Consider the following 17,601-nt stretch of genomic DNA (forward strand, 5'->3'; position numbering starts at 1 on the left):
AGTTTTATGGTAATTTTGCGTTACCATATCAAACTGGAAAACAAAGGGGGGGGGGGGGTGTGAAGGAAAAGTCAAAAACACACGAGGTACTTTAAATTATATACAAAAGCCTTTCAATAAAAAGAATGTAAGACATGATAAAGTCTGCCTTGAGTGATTAACAGTCTATAATACATCACCAGGACTCTAAATAATCCAACATGTATCTTAACTGAAGATCTAGAAGAAGCAACCGTGTGTTTTAACATCTGTATCTGTTTTCTCTTTGCTGTGGAGGCGCGCCGGACTCTATAATTTCATATGTGAGGCTGAGAAAACAAGACAGTTATTGTAGGAGCAGGAGGAAAGAAGGATTTGAGGAAGGTGAGAAAGGTTTTTCTCTCTTTACGTCTCTCCTCTGTAAATCATTGACCGTTGTGCTCATAAACAGCGGTGTGCGGCACTTTGTGTCATGGACCTGAGGAATTCAGGGGCTACGTGGTAAGTAGGCGAGGCTAGAAAGAGGCAGCATTTACACTCTTCAGCAGCAAAGTGATGGAGAATATTTAGCTTCTTGGTCACCGTATTCAACCTGATATTCTTGGTGATATCTAAAGACTCGATATTCAGTTGTTTCCAGTGTTTTTGCTTGGTTAGTGACCGAGCTATTGTAGCAACTAAAATGACTGAATAGTGTCTTTATTTCTACAATTTTTTTTTTTTATGGTTTTGTTTACATTTATCAGAAAATTTTACAGATAAAAATAATATGATGTCATTTACTGAGGCTTTTAGTCATTTCCATATGAAAATGAGTGTTGCCTGCTTGCCTGTTACTTCTTTTAAAACAAATTTTCTATGTTTCAGTAAAATTCCGGGTGAATTTTGGGTGAATAATATATTTCAGTATGCTTTTATCATTTAACACCAACATTTTAGTTAAGTAGCACAGGCCTACAGACTGGTCTGCAACCATTTGGCAACCACCAGTCATGAGGGAAAAATTAGTATTCCTTGACCTGTTGTGATTGAAGGTTGAGGGCAGCAACAGGGAAAAATGACTTCTAAAGCCACAAAAACACAGGCCTACAGACCAGTCAGTAGCCCCCTGGCAACCACCTGTTGCTATGGAAAAATATGTATTCTGCAAACCGTTGGCACAAACCTCCTCCTGCTTGCTTTGGTTGCTAGCATATTGGTGCAGTCATAGTTTGCATGGAAGTGGCAGACTTGTCTACAAACACTGTCCAGCTGATCTCAGAGCTGTAGTGAAAATGTGAAAAGTGTGCTGCAGACCAAAAATGTAGAAGCTTCACCTTCAAAGTAAAAGCTGTTCCTCAGCACTGCAGCCGACAAGTTTCAAAAGGAGCAACTTTTACTTTCAGAGGAAACGGTCTCCATTCCTAGTTTGTGTCACACTTTTTAAAGTTTTACTACCATTCGACAAGTAGTTAGCTCATATTTGCTGGCATTCTTTACTAGCTGTTTCACTCAGTGAGAGTCAGGAATCACAGTCAGCCAGTCAGAATGCACATCAAATATGGCATATGGAATAGGGAGGGCTAGAATGGGCAATAATGGCATTCACCCTGCTGGTAACCCAGTTGTTGCTTGAATGGTGTCTCTGCAACAAACCTTGTGGATGGATAGAGAAGGAAAAATAAAATGTAAAAAAAAAAAAAAAAATATATATATATATATATATATATATATATATATATATATATATATATATATATATATATATATATATATATAAATATAAAACACACACATCCTGGAATTCCCACCAGTGAAGTCATCAGATTCACCGTTACGTGTATGCTTCTGTTTCAAACTAAATCTGATTAGAAAAGGTGAAATATCTCAAATACTTATTTCAAACACTCAGAGTATTTAAATATCTGAAATATGTTCTCATTTTGACAGTTTTCAATGTCCGTAATGTAAAACTGTCTGTCTTAGTGTCTGTTTGTGAAGCAGACTTTAAATAAATATTAATGGCTAGATGTTCACCGGACATCTTCTCCTGATTCTCTGGTCTTTGTTGCATAATTAGTTCATTTATTTTGTTGTTTTTTAGACTGTGGACAAAGTTGCATTTATTTATTTTAATAGAGTAACTTGTGTCTAAGGAGCTTGAAAAGAAAAGCTTCTTGAAGATGTTTCACCTCTCATCAGAGCTTCTTCAGTTCTAAGAGCAATTCATGGAGAGTCACGGATTTTTTTTTAGCCCTATTGGGAGTGTCCTTACGAGGGCTGTGGACCCCCTATGGATCCTCTGCCTAATCACACGAGCCAAGGTGTGAAAACGGGCGTGGGTCACCATCAGCCAAAGTTTCGGGTGAACACATTGTGAGACCTTGCCCCACCCTATCATGTGACTTACTAAGATCAAATTACCCAAGATGTAAGCGGGCGTTAAGGTGTCTGGGAAGGTATCACAAAACTCGATTATAGATGGCAGACAGTTGGTGTCTTAAAGCCCCGCCCTCTTTTCAAAGATGATCATTCACAGTGGACATAGAGGACTGAAATTAGCCATCTATCTTTCACAACCCTCATAGGGACACTCTCAATAGGGCTTAAAAATCTGGGACCCTCCACCAGTTGCTCTTAGGACTGAAGAAGCTTCTAGGATGAGAGGTGAAACGTCTTCAAGAAACTTAAAGGAGTCCAGATGCTTTTCTTTCCAAGCTCCTTAGACTACAATGACCTGGATCACTGAGAACCTTCGCAGACAGTAACTTGTGTCAGCGGAGTCATTTTATCTATAACATTACGGGTGCTTCACAAGTTTTTGTACAAGAAAATGTGACAGTAACCATTCTCTCAGGATGTGTAAATCGGTGTTACACACATACTCTGTAGAGGTAGGGGGGAAAAAATTGATACAGCATAGTACCGCAATATTCTACATTGTAATATTGTATCAGTACAGGGACACCAAATATTGATATTTTATTAAATGAATTCTGGGAATACTACAAACAAGAGGGCTCATCCCACCTGATAGGAAGCAACCTTTCTGCAAACAGTTGCAGTCTGACTTGGACTGACTGCAATCACTCTGACAGATTGCGCTGAAGGCTTGCAAGTAGTTGCTGTCTAATTTATGCAATGCAAATGCGAAGAGACTGCCAAGATGTTGTCTTTAGTCTGAATGAGTTTTTGTTAATAAGAAACTCAACAAGACTCCATTCAGCTAGCTGACGGCTGGTTGCATTTTAGTTATATTTCTATAGAACAGGAAGGTGGCTGAGTGCAAATGTGATAGTTAAATGTGAATTTCTGTCTATGTAGACAGCAACACATGTTATATTTGATGATTTGATGATCCCCGATAATTATTGTATTATCAGAATAGATTGCATGCAATTGCCAGCTTGACCCCATTTACTCCCAGACTGTTATCAGTTTGATATCGGTCTGATAACAGACTGATAGGAGACTGACTCTGTCTTATGGCAACATTTATGGCAGGTTTTTAGTGAACGTGTTGTTCTGCTTGACAATCTCTTTTTGCATCAAAAAAATAACTGAAGGGAGATAACGTTATCTTATTGGATAAAGCGGATATGGACAAAGTTTAACTTCGAGGATGTAATTTGCAGTTGAAGAAAGGTGATAAATCACAACATCTGTTATTGTAAAAACTCAGCATGTCGCAGAATGCTAAAAATTTCAATAACATAGTATCAGGAGTGAAATATTGTGATAGTATTATATTATCAGGTGAGACACTTGACAATATAATACTAGTCCCACCTCTAGTCATTGCACTTCAAACATAAACTTGACCTCCATTAAGTCAGTGAAGACCTTTAGACATGAACCAGTGAAGAACAGAACATCATCATCATCATCCTCCCCTGATGTGGTAGAAAGTCATCCTGGTGCATATCAGACCCAGCAATACCCACGTACAAAAACTGGCTTCTTGGGAGATTTAACCACCATTGCCACCTCAGCACTTGTGACCTTACTCATGAGATGGTAGGCTGGAAAGTGGCTTGAACCACATCAAAGGTGACGACCCCACTAGAGTTTATATAAGCCTGGCACTCCCCACCAGCTTTTAAAACTCAAGAAGCCTTTCAGATAAGAGGTGAAACATCTTCATGAACCTAAAAGAAATTGGGTGCCTTTGACTCGAGCACTTTCCATTCAACATGTTCTCACTCCCGAGGAGTAATATTTTACGCTAGGTGACAAATCGCCAACATGTTACGCTTCCAGGCACCCAGCACGTTCCTAAAGGACGAGATCAGAAAAATTAGGAAATATGAGAATTGTTTGGAATCAGTCAACACATGTACGTTCATTTTTCTCAAATCGCTTTGGAAAACACTATTTCACGTCATTAAAGCGCTGGTTATGGTTAGGAATAAGGTTATGGTTAGGGTTGGAATACATGGCTGGAACGTCAATTGAATTCAATTATATTCATTAAACACCACATCATAACAACAGTTGCCTCAAGGCGCCTCATATTGTAAGGTAATGGCCCTACAATCAGAGAAAACTTTCTTTGCTTCAGGTTTCTGTCAAGCTGAAGGCACTGGACTCAAATGGAAACTGTTTAGTACTGACAAAATTAAAACTCAAATAAATATATATATATATATATATATATATATATATATATATATATATATATATATATATATATATATATATATATATATATATATAAAAATTTTTCTTTTCTTGAAAGGAGCATATATGGAAGGACTGATGAAAAGTTGAAATTCTCATAGCCATTAGCAGCCACTGAAGAAAATACCTCTACCTTTAGCTCCTCACATGTGAGGAATTGCTGCTTGTTTCTGGCTTGTATCACTGCAAACTGAATACCTTTGGCTTTGTGGAAACATCTCTTGGGCACTGGGAACTTGTGATGGTGCTATTTTTCGACACAGACTACATTATTAATCATGTAATGAAAATAATCATTATCTACAGCCGCAGTTTGTCCTCTTTACGTAAGGAGCAAAAGCCTGCATAACAAAACCATGTACGTACAGTAGATCCTCCTGCGTCTTCTGTCAGTTGCGCACAGTTTCCACAGGGTTGTCCCTGATCTGGGTCTGTAATTAGGCCCTCTGTGGCCTGGCTGCTTCCTCCCTCTTCAGCTGCTGGTCTCTGGGCTGTGTCCCAGCCTGGACCGGCCGAGAGCAGCATCCCGCAAAGACATCACGAGCCTGCAAGCAACATGAGAGCAGGGGCACAAAACTCGGCAGCGGCAGAAGCAGTAGAGTTTATTGGCATGTGAACACATTGGGTGCAGTTTGCGACTGCTGACTCTTGCAGTTCATAAGCCCATTTAGAGCAGCATGGAGTAAGCATGCAAGGCATCAAGCTGGACCTGAAACGGCTCTAAATTGAGGAGCTTTCATCAAGAAAAAGAGTTTATGGTTCAGTATCAGCTTTTGTCAGGTGTGAGCTTGACTAATTCACTCCAAAACACTGAAACAAAAGTTGACAGAGAATTCACGGGTCCGCTAGGGTTTTAAGCGACCTCTGACAATCGAAGGTATAAAATACATGAACCGGCAAACTCATCTACCGAGACATGCACTTTAATGCATCGGCTTTGCAGGCAGACTTGGAAAGATGTCTAATATTTGCTTGCAGCTGTGTTTGTGCATCTGCGAGCGAATGTACTCCCTATCATTGGACTCTGCTGATGGTGGAGAGAACAAAGTTGCTCTCTGAGGATTTTGGAGAGCCATACAGATATTTATACTTGAAAACATAAAAAAGAAAATCTGGCAAAATCTGATAAGATACTTCACTGTGCTTTAAAACTATTGAACATACAAGTTGTTAACTGAAAGGGGGGAAAAAAGTCCAGTCGATGAGTGTAAACATCCGAAAATATACAGAAAAGAGAGATTAAATTCCATCAACATAAATACTGCGTGTTTATTCAGGAGCCATATGCATGCATTCATGCGTCTTCCGGAAAGTCTTGATGGAAAGTTTGCATGAGCTCTTATGAGGAATCCAATTGAGTTTCCCAGCTGACAAATCAGTGTGAGTGTTCAGCTTTGTGTTAACTTTTAACATCAGCCTAAGGGGAGGCGTGACGACAGTGAGCGGTCACTGAGGACGTGCAGAGGTAAAAGGTAAATGAAGTGAAGGTGTGGATAATGTCAGAGCAGACAAGACCCTGGGATTTATGTAAAGCTGTACGATGCATTTATTTATTTTTTTTACCAGTAGGTTTTGGGCAAGATACTAGCCCCGAGGTGCTCTCCGATGCATTCATCTGACTGTGAATGTGTGTGAATGTTAGATAGAAAGCACTTAGGTAGAAAAGGCATATGAATGGGTGAATGAGGCATGTAGTATAAAGTGCTGTGAGTGCTCAAGCAGAATGGAAACACGCTTTCTGAGAACCAGTCCATTTATCATCTATTTGTTTCATTTCTATGTTGTTCTGTGCTTTTATTTCAACATATCAGCGGGAGAACCAAAATAAGGGTCAGAAGCTTTTGTGAAACGTTTTGACTGACATTCACAATCGGCACGACTGCTGAAAGGCTCAGATGACGCTTTACTTGTTGACTTCTCGCTATGTCATCATATTGGGCCTAACACTTGAGAAGTTGTTATTGCCCTTAAAGGTAACACGATGTCCTCATTACTCCGGCCTCTGTGTGTGCCACTCTGTGTGTGAGGAGATGCACTTAGAGCGAGATTGAGAGCATCCATCCATCCATTTTCTTCCGCTTATCCAGGGCCGGGTCGCAGGGGCAGCAGCCTAAGCAGAGAAGCCCAGACCTCCCTCTCCCCAGCCGCCACCTCCTCCAGCTTATCCGGGCCAGCCGAAACATGTAATCTCTCCAGCGTGTCCTGGGTCTGCCCGGGGCCTCATCCCAGAAAACCTTGCCCAGGAGGCACCCAGGGGGCATCCTTGTCAGATGCCTGAACCACCTCAACTGGCTCTTTTCGATGTAGAGGAGCAGCGGCTCTACTCTGAGCCCCTCCCGAATGGCCAAACTTCTCACCCTATCTCTAAGGGAGAGGCCAGCCGCTGCACCAATCAGTCTGTCGATCTCCCGCTCCCTTCTCCCATATCTCGCGAACAAGACCGCGAGATACTTAAACTCCTCCACTTGGGGCAGGAACTCATCCCCGACCCGGAGTGGGCACTCCACCCTTTTCCTTTACTGCAGATTTATTATTTATTTATTTAACAAAGTTATGCACATAAACACCTCAGTGAGGATTATACGTTAGTAATTTAGCTCGGGTGTCAGTAGACAAGGACATTGTATTATTACCTGAAAAGATTCTATAAATGCATCCTTGTTATCAGCATGAGGGGAAACTGTAGAATGACTATGAAGGTCCAAATTTAGACCTGGAAAATTGAAAAAATAGAAAAATACGTAGACTTTAAGTAATTTCTTTGTGTGGACAGTAGTGCTTTAAGCAGATTTCAACAGTTGATATTAGTGTTTTAAGGGAGCCGGAGGGGAAAAAGGAGAGTCTGAAAGACTTTAGAAGAGCTCAGGCCAATTCGTTGTTACTTGTTTTGTTAGACGCCCAATTAGCAGAAATACCAGTGAATCACCTGACTTAGACGTCATTCTGTGCAGATCTTGAGATTGTAGTTGCAGCTTTTTAGATTTTATTTTCTTTCTTTTTCTTTTTTTTGCTGATTAGTCAGGACTCATTCATCAATTTAAATGTGCCTTTTGTTTCCAGAGGATGTGAGTGTGAGTGTTCAGGGTTCAAACATACGATTTCTGGGATTCGGGGCAGGAAGTTGAGGTCACGATGAGAGAAAACGAGGTCGAGAGGAATGAGGTGAGCGTAAACATGAGGTTGGGGAGGATGAGGGAGAGTGAGTGTGAGACTCTGAGGCACCATACCCCTCCTCTTAAAAAACTGCAGCAGCGACTTGTCTAAAATCAGAGCTGTTTACCTGCTAATAATAGAGAAACACCAGCACGCTGCCAACTCTTCCACCCGTCCTCTCATCGCCTTCCCCACACATGATGCTTTACTGTAGGGCAGCCATGGGGGAGGGGCTCAGGAGGCATGGCCTCCAGGTGAGCGTTCCTTCTCCTCGTGGACTTTGCTCTATCACAATAGCAGGGAGGAGCTTTCCCGAGCTTAGCTCTACAAAATGGTCAAGAGGTTATTGACCTGCTGTAATCTCCTTTTTTATTCCTTGTCTGCTGTTTTCTTTTCTTGCCAACAACAGAAGATAACAATCCTGCGGTTGCTGTGTTCACACCTCGGGAGTCACATTCGTGCCGTTCCTCAAATACAGAAGTATGGAAGCTAATTTGTACACACCAGAAATAAATCAATAACCCCCCCCCAAAAAAAAACAAACAAACAAAAAAAACAAACAAACAACTGCATTGACTTTGACTGAAAGCAATCAGTTATCATTAAGATAAGGTAAAAGGCACAGACCAAAAGACGGGTAAAAAAAGAAACTTTTTTAAAACACTCAATAAAATAAACAAAAGGACACAAAAGAGAACAAAGGAGGTGGAAAAGTGAAAGTTGGGACTGTTTTTAAACTGAGAACTTTTCAGGATTGGAAACAACAGGGGAACTAGAAACGGGTAATGGAAACTATTGGACATCGATTTAAAAAAAACATAGAAAGACGAGGCAGAGGAAGGAACAGACAGGGGACACTGAGGGAACTAAACGCATCAGAAATAAATTCAACTAAACAGGTTAATAAACCGAGAATTTAAACCTGAAAAAATATGTGAGTTTATGGGGACTGACTATTAGAGCTTCCAGTAGATATTAAAGGAACTGCAGATTTCAGTAGTTCTTCTTTTTTTCATAGAGGTTGCTGTTTGTGTTGTCCATCCATCCATCTTCATCCGCTTTATCCGAGGCCGGGTCGCGGGGGCAGCAGCCTAAGCTTGTGTTGTTTCTTTCCAATTTTCTTTTTTGACATACAAATGATCTGATATGAAATTGTCAACATCCATAGTTTATAACTCAGAATTTTAATAATATAATTTTCATTTAACATGACAGACTAAAACCATTTTTTGTAGCAGGCTGTAAGGATGTTTTTTTTTTTTTCTGGTGTGAAGTTGAGCATTTTAACATGAGTCTATGGAGACTGATTCAATGTTTGGAGTCAGCTTCAGGTGGCCATTACAGGAATTGCAGCTTTTGACAGTTCAGTGTAAGTTTTACTTGTTTAAACGCTGGAGGCTTCTGCTTGATGAATAAAAATGAACACTTTAAGTGACAAGCGGCATCAGTACTGAATGTTTTAGTAAAGTTAGCAGCAATTTATTGCTTTATCACCAATCCAACAGGACTGTTAGTCTCTATCTCTAATGATGTATAATATTATATAAAATGAAAATGTGCTGAGTCTCTATATTACAAGTAACTGGTGTGATAAGGACTCAAATCTCTGGTTGCATCAGGAAGGGCAGCTGAAAGAATCGTATATAAAAATGGTAAATATAGTTACATTTTTACTAACAACAAGTAAAATGTATATGAAGCAATGAAGCCACATTAAGTAAGGCTTTTAGCATCAATATTTTAGCATTTTATACACATCAGTTCTCGCAGTGTGCCATTAACACTTAGTGGTGGAGGCTGAAACTAAGCCTCTTTATGTTGACGCATTGTTCTGTTAAAATCGAATTAAAATTCATCTGCTTTTTGTGACACCTTCCATGGAGCAAAGAGGAGGGATTTAAACTAGTTTTAACATTTGATTTTGGCGCTTCGGGGCCTCCGGATCCAACAAATTGATTTCAGCATTTCACATCAATTAATATGAAGTGAGTTGGTTTGCAGCTTGAGAGGAGGAGGAGGAAGAGGAGAAGGGAGGGAGAAGGTGAATAAAAAAGCAAGAGAATAAGGTCTGCTTTCTCCTGCTTTCTCTCCCCTCAGCACATTGGTTTCTCTGTGCCCAAAGCAGAAATAAGCCTCGCCAGAGTGTACATTTATTTTTACGATATTTAAACAAACAAATAACGAAAATAAATCAATGTGAAACCTCGAAACCTGACCAAAGTGTGTTTAGGAGCCCCTCTGCTCTGACAGCGAGCGGGGAGACCACCAATTTCTCCTGGTCAATATTTGAGGAGCTAATTTGGAGAGTTTGTCCTCCATTTGAGAGAAAAAGAAGGATTTATTGAATGGTGAGTGTTTTTCTATGTGCCAGCCGTGCGTTCGCATAATGTCACAGGAGTTTACCTGAAGCCTTATCTGTCAGACAGAGTGTGTGTGTTTGTGTGTGTGTTTCTGTTGTTACTGCTCGCCGCTCTACCTGCAGTCAGCTGGGCCAATAATGTAGCTTTGATTAGAGGCTTATCGCAACCCCGACACACCCTCAATCACACCTCAGACATGTGACTCCACACAGCAGGGCCATAAAGCAAATATGCCCCAAAGGCAGGGGCTGCAAGTCACTTCTATTGATTTATCAGCTTTAATTAATGGAAGGGGCAGGGTGAAAACTAACACCTGAAACTTGCAAAATCTCATCAGAGTCTAAAAATAAAGACACATAACTGTGACTTGCCCTTCCAAGTTTGTTGTTGAGTAGGCTTAAAAGGTTTTAAGGTGGGAAAACTGAGTGTACTCCTGTAAAAGTAATATAAAGCATATTTAAGATTTACTGAAATAATAAATGGAGAATTAAAACTAATGACAAAATTTAAACTTCTTGGGGATCTTATGTTATATTAAGGAAAGCTAGTGGCAGGCAACAGGAAAATCAAAATAGAAATATAAAAATACCTGAGAAATGACTCAGATGTTCACTTTTTATTACTTTAAGCAGTCAGGAATTTAAAAAAAAACATATAAAATCATCCCCCTGACACATAAAACCACTTCCAGTTTAAGAATTTCAGACTTTATGATCCATAAAACGCTGTTTAGTTGATTTTTAATTTAGTTATTTGGAATAAAAATTCCAAGTGAGGCACCTGACATGCTAGCTATACATGCAGAAAAACTGCATGTATTCAATGCCAGTTACTTAGCACCCTGTCACAAAAGCACATTATTTGTTCCCTTTTCCTTAGTTGAATTTCTGAAAAATGTCAAAGATAACACAATTTGACAGACATAAAATGCTATTTTTGCACCAACAAGGTGATTCCCAACGAGGTATTAGCTGAAAACTTGTCATATCTCAGCGTGGTGTGCACCAAAATTGAAGCAGGGAATTAGTCTGTAAACTGCATTTGTTTCTCAGTAAGAATAATTCTACATTTTCAAGCTAGTTATTGAGTACTAGCATTTCTCAGAATATAGCTGATATTTAGCTTTAGATCAGAGGAATATTTCAAAGAGTCTACATACTCTAAGTGAAGTGGCAGCATATCTTACTGATGAAGAAATGGGGAAATCTAGTATTGGATAAAGAGACTCTGTCAGAGAAACACTCTGATGGGTTCTCCATAAATTGAAGGCTTTACCTTAGTTTTAGTTATAACATTCACAACCTAGTGTCCAAGGTATGCGAGACATTGCTTAAAATCTCCAGCTTTACCTCATGAGACCCTAACCCTCTGCTTGATAATCAACCAGCTCATATTCCAAGCTCAGCCTTAAGGTAAACTCAGGCTGAGCAAAAAGAAAGTTTCTGTTTATTGGTTATGGTCCTTCATCAGTTAATACTAGACAGGACACTGCGGAGTTTGAAGCATCATTTGTGTACCTAGGGTCCGGAAACTGGGAAACTGTAGATATTTAAATATTTAGCTTCATGAGTTACGCAGACTGGAAACAAAACTGTTGATGGGATCGAACTACAGTGGCTTGCAAAAGTATTCGGCCCCCTTGAACTTTCCCACATTTTGTCACATTACAGCCACAACATGAATCAATTTTATTGGAATTCCATGTGAAAGACCAACACAAAGTGGTGTACACTTGAGAAGTGGAACGAAAATCATACATGATTCCAAACATTTTTTTTTTCAAATAAATAACTGCAAAGTGGGGTGTGCGTAATTATTCAGCCCCTTTTGGTCTGAGTGCAGTCAGTTGCCCATAGACATTGCCTGATTAGTGCCAATGACTAAATAGAGTGCACCTGTGTGTAATCTAATGTCAGTACAAATACAGCTGCTCTGTGACGGCCTCAGAGGTTGTCTAAGAGAATATTGGGAGCAACAACACCATGAAGTCCAAAGAACACACCAGACAGGTCAGGGATAAAGTTATTAAGATATTTAAAGCAGGCTTATGCTACAAAAAGATTTCCCAAGCCTTGAACATCCCACGGAGCACTGTTCAAGCGATCATTTAGAAATGGAAGGAGTATGGCACAACTGTAAACCTACCAAGACAAGGCCGTCCACCTAAACTCACAGGCCGAACAAGGAGAGCGCTGATCAGAAATGCAGCCAAGAGGCCCATGGTGACTCTGGACGAGCTGCAGAGATCTACAGCTCAGGTGGGGGAATCTGTCCATAGGACAACTATTAGTCGTGCACTGCACAAAGTTGGCCTTTATGGAAGAGTGGCAAGAAGAAAGCCATTGTTAACAGAAAACCATAAGAAGTCCCCTTTGCAGTTTGCCACAAGCCATGTGGGCGACACAGCAAACATTAAAAAGAAGGTGCTCTGGTCAGATGAGACCAAAATGGAACTTTTTGGCCAAAATGCAAAACGCTATGTGTGGCAGAAAACTAACACTGCACATCACTCTGAACACACCATCCCCACTGTCATATATGGTGGTGGCAGCATCATGCTCTGAGGGTGCTTCTCTTCAGCGGGGACAGGGAAGCTGGTCAGAGTTGATGGGAAGATGGATGGAGCCAAATACAGGGCAATCTTGGAAGAAAACCTCTTGGAGTCTGCAAAAGACTTGAGACTGGGGCGGAGGTTCACCTTCCAGCAGGACAACGACCCTAAACATAAAGCCAGGGCAACAATGGAATGGTTTAAAAGAAAACATATCCATTTGTTAGAATGGCCCAGATGATATCTGACCTTAACTTGACATGTGAAAGCAGCTTCTGCTAAAAATATTCTCAGAGATAAATAGGATAGCTAGACAGAGTATATTTCTCAAACAGTGGTTCGTCCTCACTGACTTTCTGCTACATTCAGAATTTAATTTAAAGCTCGAAGCACTGAATCATCAGGTCGCATCTTAGTATGTTAAAGACTTACTAGTACTATATCACCCCAACAGAGCACTTCGCTCTCAGACTGCTGGCTTATTTGTGGTTAGAGTAAGTTTGAATGAATTTGAGTGAGTAGAATGGGAGGGAATGCCAGGGCGCTGTACTATGTAACAGACACCCTTTGTACTGTGATGATCCTGTGTCACATTTAGCCATCTTTTAATCAGTGTAACTGGGAGCATCTGGAGCATTTAGGTCTCTCGATCTATCCACCATAGTGTTGGTTTAGTCCTAGTGTTTTTAATTTTGCTTCTCTTGGTTAATAATTGGTACACTTTGTCTCTCTCTCCTGTTATTTGTCATGGCTCATGAGTTGCATTATGACAAATTTGGGGGCTTGTCCAGGATTCTTACATGGGAGTTTTTAAGGTTCAAACATCCCATTTTGGTAAATCTTCCATCAGTTATGGCCCTAGTCTTTTTTTTTTTTTCTATAGTTTGTTTTGTTCTTGCTCCCTCTTTGTGCTTCTTTTTCCTTTTCCACGTAACCAGTAACAGTAGATGGCTGCCTCTTTTTTTAATCTCTGAGTGCATATTGCACTTTTTAAAACTACATTGCATCTAAAAGAGCAGCATCTTTTTGTTTTCTTTTTTTTTTCATGCATGGAGGTTAATTCCTGTTTTAATATATCCGTTATCACACCTTTCAGAGTTTGCATAAAGCCTTGTTGAAAGGTTCAAGGGTTTATAACACATTTAGGAAAATCTGGAGCTTGAACAATTTTTACCTCTGACAACACTGGAGAAATAATAAGACATATGAAACTTTTAAGTACTTTGAATCTTTGCCAGTTTTTCACGCAGGTTTTGCCTCGTTCTGTTTCTCTCCATCAGGCTCTTCCTCTGCTCTGTTCTGAACAACAGGAAGCTCTGGGCTTCGATGGCGATCTTCAGGAGCTATACGCCGCCATCGTCACTCACGGAAGTGCACGAAAGCGCAAACTGTCGGAGCAGCACTCTGCTGAGGAGGTCGAACACGCCAACAAGGAGCCAGAACTCGTCTTAAACGCTTCAGGTGAACATTACAGCTTCACAACTGCGCTGAAGTTTAATGGTCAAATTTAAAGATTTAGTCAGGTTTATGTGAGCATTTAATATTTCCTCTTTATCTTCATCAAAGAAATTGCATTGTGATAGTTTTGGTTGTATATTTTTGATTTTGAATGCATACATCTGCACACTTTGCAGATGACAGTTTGCATATTGAGGCTGATATCCATTACAAAAATCTAAAAAGTAAATAAATGTGTTGAATCCAAGAGAAGAACTGCCCTACTGCATGAGGAGATCAGAAGTGGTAGAGAGGACTGTAAGAGAGTGGAAAGCCGTGTGATAGGAGTGACTGATGGGTTGAAGGTGGGTGTGGGTTTAGATCAAGGATCGACTCTGAGCCCCTTCTGTTTGCAGTAGTGATGGACAAGCTGATAGATGAGGTCAGGCAGGAGTCTGCATGGACTATGATGTTTGCAGATGACACCGTGATCTGTAATGACAGTAAGGAGCAAATGAAGGAGAGCCTGGATAGGTGGAGGTATGCACTGGAGAGAAAATGAATAAAAGTTGGTAGAAGCAAGATATGTGTGTGAATGAGAGGCAGACAGGTGTTACAGTGAAGGTAGATGAGCTTAAGTATCTGGGGTCAACCAGATACTTAAAAGCGTGTCAGGGGTGATTTGTAACAGAAAGATGGCGGCAAGAATGAAAGGGGAAGTTTACAACATGCAAACGTAAAGGACAGGGCAACTAACAACTGTTCATATAAATAAATGTTCATAAATACAGAAGCAAAATAAATCAGAACACCAGTTTACATTTTCAGTTTCCTATAATGTGCTAAAACATCTGTCACAGCCTTCAGTTTGAACAGAAGTTAGTTTATAACAATGTGAAGCAGTGAGACATGGTTTCTAATAGATATTGGAGATAAAGGTTATTCAATGTAATAAATACATATGCCAGGTACAGAAGTTAAACCCCTGTATATGGGAGTCAGCTCAGGTCATAACAACCAGCTGCATTTGTTTTTAAAAACTCTCCTGTGTAAAAACAACAAACTGTATATAAAAGATGGACATAGCCACCCATAAGTTATCCAGTGGTTTTGCATTTTCAACTTTAGTGGAAAAAAAAAAAGAAGAATAAAATCCCTTCAAATCATTTTTTGTTTTTTGTGTTTTTTCTCCCAATCAGCTGATCTGTGTTGATGAGTTGATACATCATGAAAATGGGAGCAAATGATGTGTTTTTGTCACAGGCTGCTAGTAACAAAGTGTCTGAGGATGCAATTTAAAATGGTTTCTTCACTGAGTTGTCTGTTTAGTGCACTTTAGTTGCTTAAGATGATTCATAGGTCATAGTGTTAAATAGCTTAAGATACAAAATCATTCCTCTGAAAATCATCAGCTATAAGGACTCAACTGAAAATTGGTGAAAAGGGGGCCAGTGTCTTAAGAAAACCTTTGCCGGCAGAGCGACTGGTCAAAAGCACTTTTAAAAATTACAAATTGCAAGCCTGGCTGCTTGGAAGCAAAATATAAAGAAATGAGGAGTGGATCAAGACTTTTGCACAGCACTGTAACTTTGGAATGAAAACAATCAGTTTAAGCATCAGCAGTACAAACACACTCCAGTGGTCCAGTTTAGTGACTCCAGTTAGCTGTGATGAACCCTTTAGGCAGCAAACCAGCTGCTGTCAATCAAAGAGGAAACGATGCTAAGTTTTAGCCTCAGCAAAATCCAAATGTGTGAGGTATGAGATCCATCTAATATCAAGGGTTAAACTATCTTTAGAGACTATGAAATTCTTTGCATCAGGCTGTAGACATGTTTATATCTGCTATAAAGAGTTGGACATTCGAAGATAGGAGTCTGTGGGCATACAGCCACGAGTGGACACTAGCAGGTGTTAGTGTCCACTCCTGCAGCAGGTCTTTTTTTTTGTTTTCTTTTTTCTTTTTTGAAATCTCTAGAAATTGCTGATCGGTTGTAGTAGCAGCAAGTTTAATCCTGATTTACTGATGGCAGATTTGACATGTTGGTGCTTCTCTGAGTCATTATTTAGTTTAATAAACATCTCCATCCTCGTCCTTCAGCCGGCGGATCTGTCAGCAGTGAATCGGCTGATGGGAATGAAAAACAGACCAACAACGGGGAGCCGGAAACACGTGGAGCCAAGATGGTCAACAGACCCAAAATGCAGCAGGTACAACAGAAGACTTTTTTTTTTTTTTTTTTAAGATTTGACCAATTAGGGTTATTTGTAGGGGAACAAATGCAACAAAGCTGGAGATTAAAAGAGATTTTAAATCCAAATTCATCAGCTGGGATCTACAATATTCAAATTACAAGTCAGCAGATAAACTGTGAAATGCGTCTCCTGCTTAAATGCTTCCTTGGGGAAGAAAAAAGAAGAGATTGAGTGATTTTAAAAACAGGAAATTGGAAATAGACTATGAAAAACATTCCTCCTTTTGTGTTTTTTGTCTTCCTCAGTCTCTTCCTGTCACATCCACCGCTGCAGAGCGACCGGCCTCCAAACCGAAGAAGAAGAAAGTGGGCCTGTTCAGATGATCTCGAGCAGTAGGACGCACACACAATTACGAATTTAGAAAAAGTGCCGTCCTTTAAAAACACTTCTTATTGAATTTTTACACTCTTGAGGACATTTTTACAAACCTACTTTTAAAAATGTTTAGATTTTAGACTAAAAGTGTCATTAAATAAATACTTTTTTCTATTTTTACCATTTTTGTTAAAAATAGAAATAGAAAAACCACTGTGGGATCAGGTTTTCTTTTTGATGATTGTACTGATGACTGACAGCTGGTAGGTAGGTAATTTCTTGTTCTTTTTAGGTTTTAATAAACTATTAACCTTCATGTATCTTTAACTAGGTGTGAAATGTTTTTAAAGAAGTCATATTGCCAATTAAAGGTATACATGTATTTTTAATGGGTGTTTATGTTTGTTATTTGTTATGTAAACCACAGAATTTTTTTAAAAATTGAACATAATAAGAGATTAAACTCAAAAACAGCTTTCGAAGGAATATTAAGTTTTTAATGTTATAAAATAAAAGCTTCAACAACTTTTCACTAAAACTTCAGGCTTCTATTTTTCCGCCAATCTTAAGTAGTTGCTTTCTCCGTGACCCAGACAGTCGGAGCACAATGAGCAGACAGCGGTCGATAGAGGAGCCGCTCTCCTTTTTCAGGGCTCAGTGAGATGTTGACTCAAGGTGTTGCAGCATGTCGGGAATGCTATTGAAGTTTTAGTTTGAGAAGTCAGTGTTTGCTTGCATGGCTCCAAAGAGTTTCTGTGTGAGAGACATTTGTTAAAAAAAAAAATTGCAGTTTTCTCCACTGAAAGAGCAGATTATTGTTATTTATTTAAGTGACAAATGCTGCTTTTATGGTCAAAAGAAAGAAGGTGGTGAAACATGAGGATTGTGTAA

The 17,601-nt window shown here is 39.7% G+C and overlaps 1 protein-coding gene across 4 annotated transcripts in view; it reads left to right on the forward strand.

Moving 5' to 3' along the window:
* The window catches only part of nhej1 (nonhomologous end-joining factor 1), a 29,359-nt gene extending 12,111 nt beyond the window's left edge, over positions 1-17,248 (forward strand). For all 4 annotated transcript variants that reach the window (XM_080297015.1, XM_026158691.2, XM_026158690.2 and 1 more), the window contains exons 7-9: positions 13,983-14,163; positions 16,241-16,350; positions 16,641-17,248. In XM_080297015.1, the coding sequence (XP_080153141.1) occupies positions 13,983-14,163; positions 16,241-16,350; positions 16,641-16,718 (369 nt within the window). In that variant the 3' untranslated portion in view covers positions 16,719-17,248. The remainder of the gene's footprint in view (positions 1-13,982; positions 14,164-16,240; positions 16,351-16,640) is intronic.
* Positions 17,249-17,601: the final 353 nt, after the last annotated feature.

The sequence above is a fragment of the Astatotilapia calliptera genome, chromosome 23, assembly GCF_964374335.1.
Source record: "Astatotilapia calliptera chromosome 23, fAstCal68.1, whole genome shotgun sequence".
Lineage (NCBI taxonomy): Eukaryota > Metazoa > Chordata > Actinopteri > Cichliformes > Cichlidae > Astatotilapia > Astatotilapia calliptera.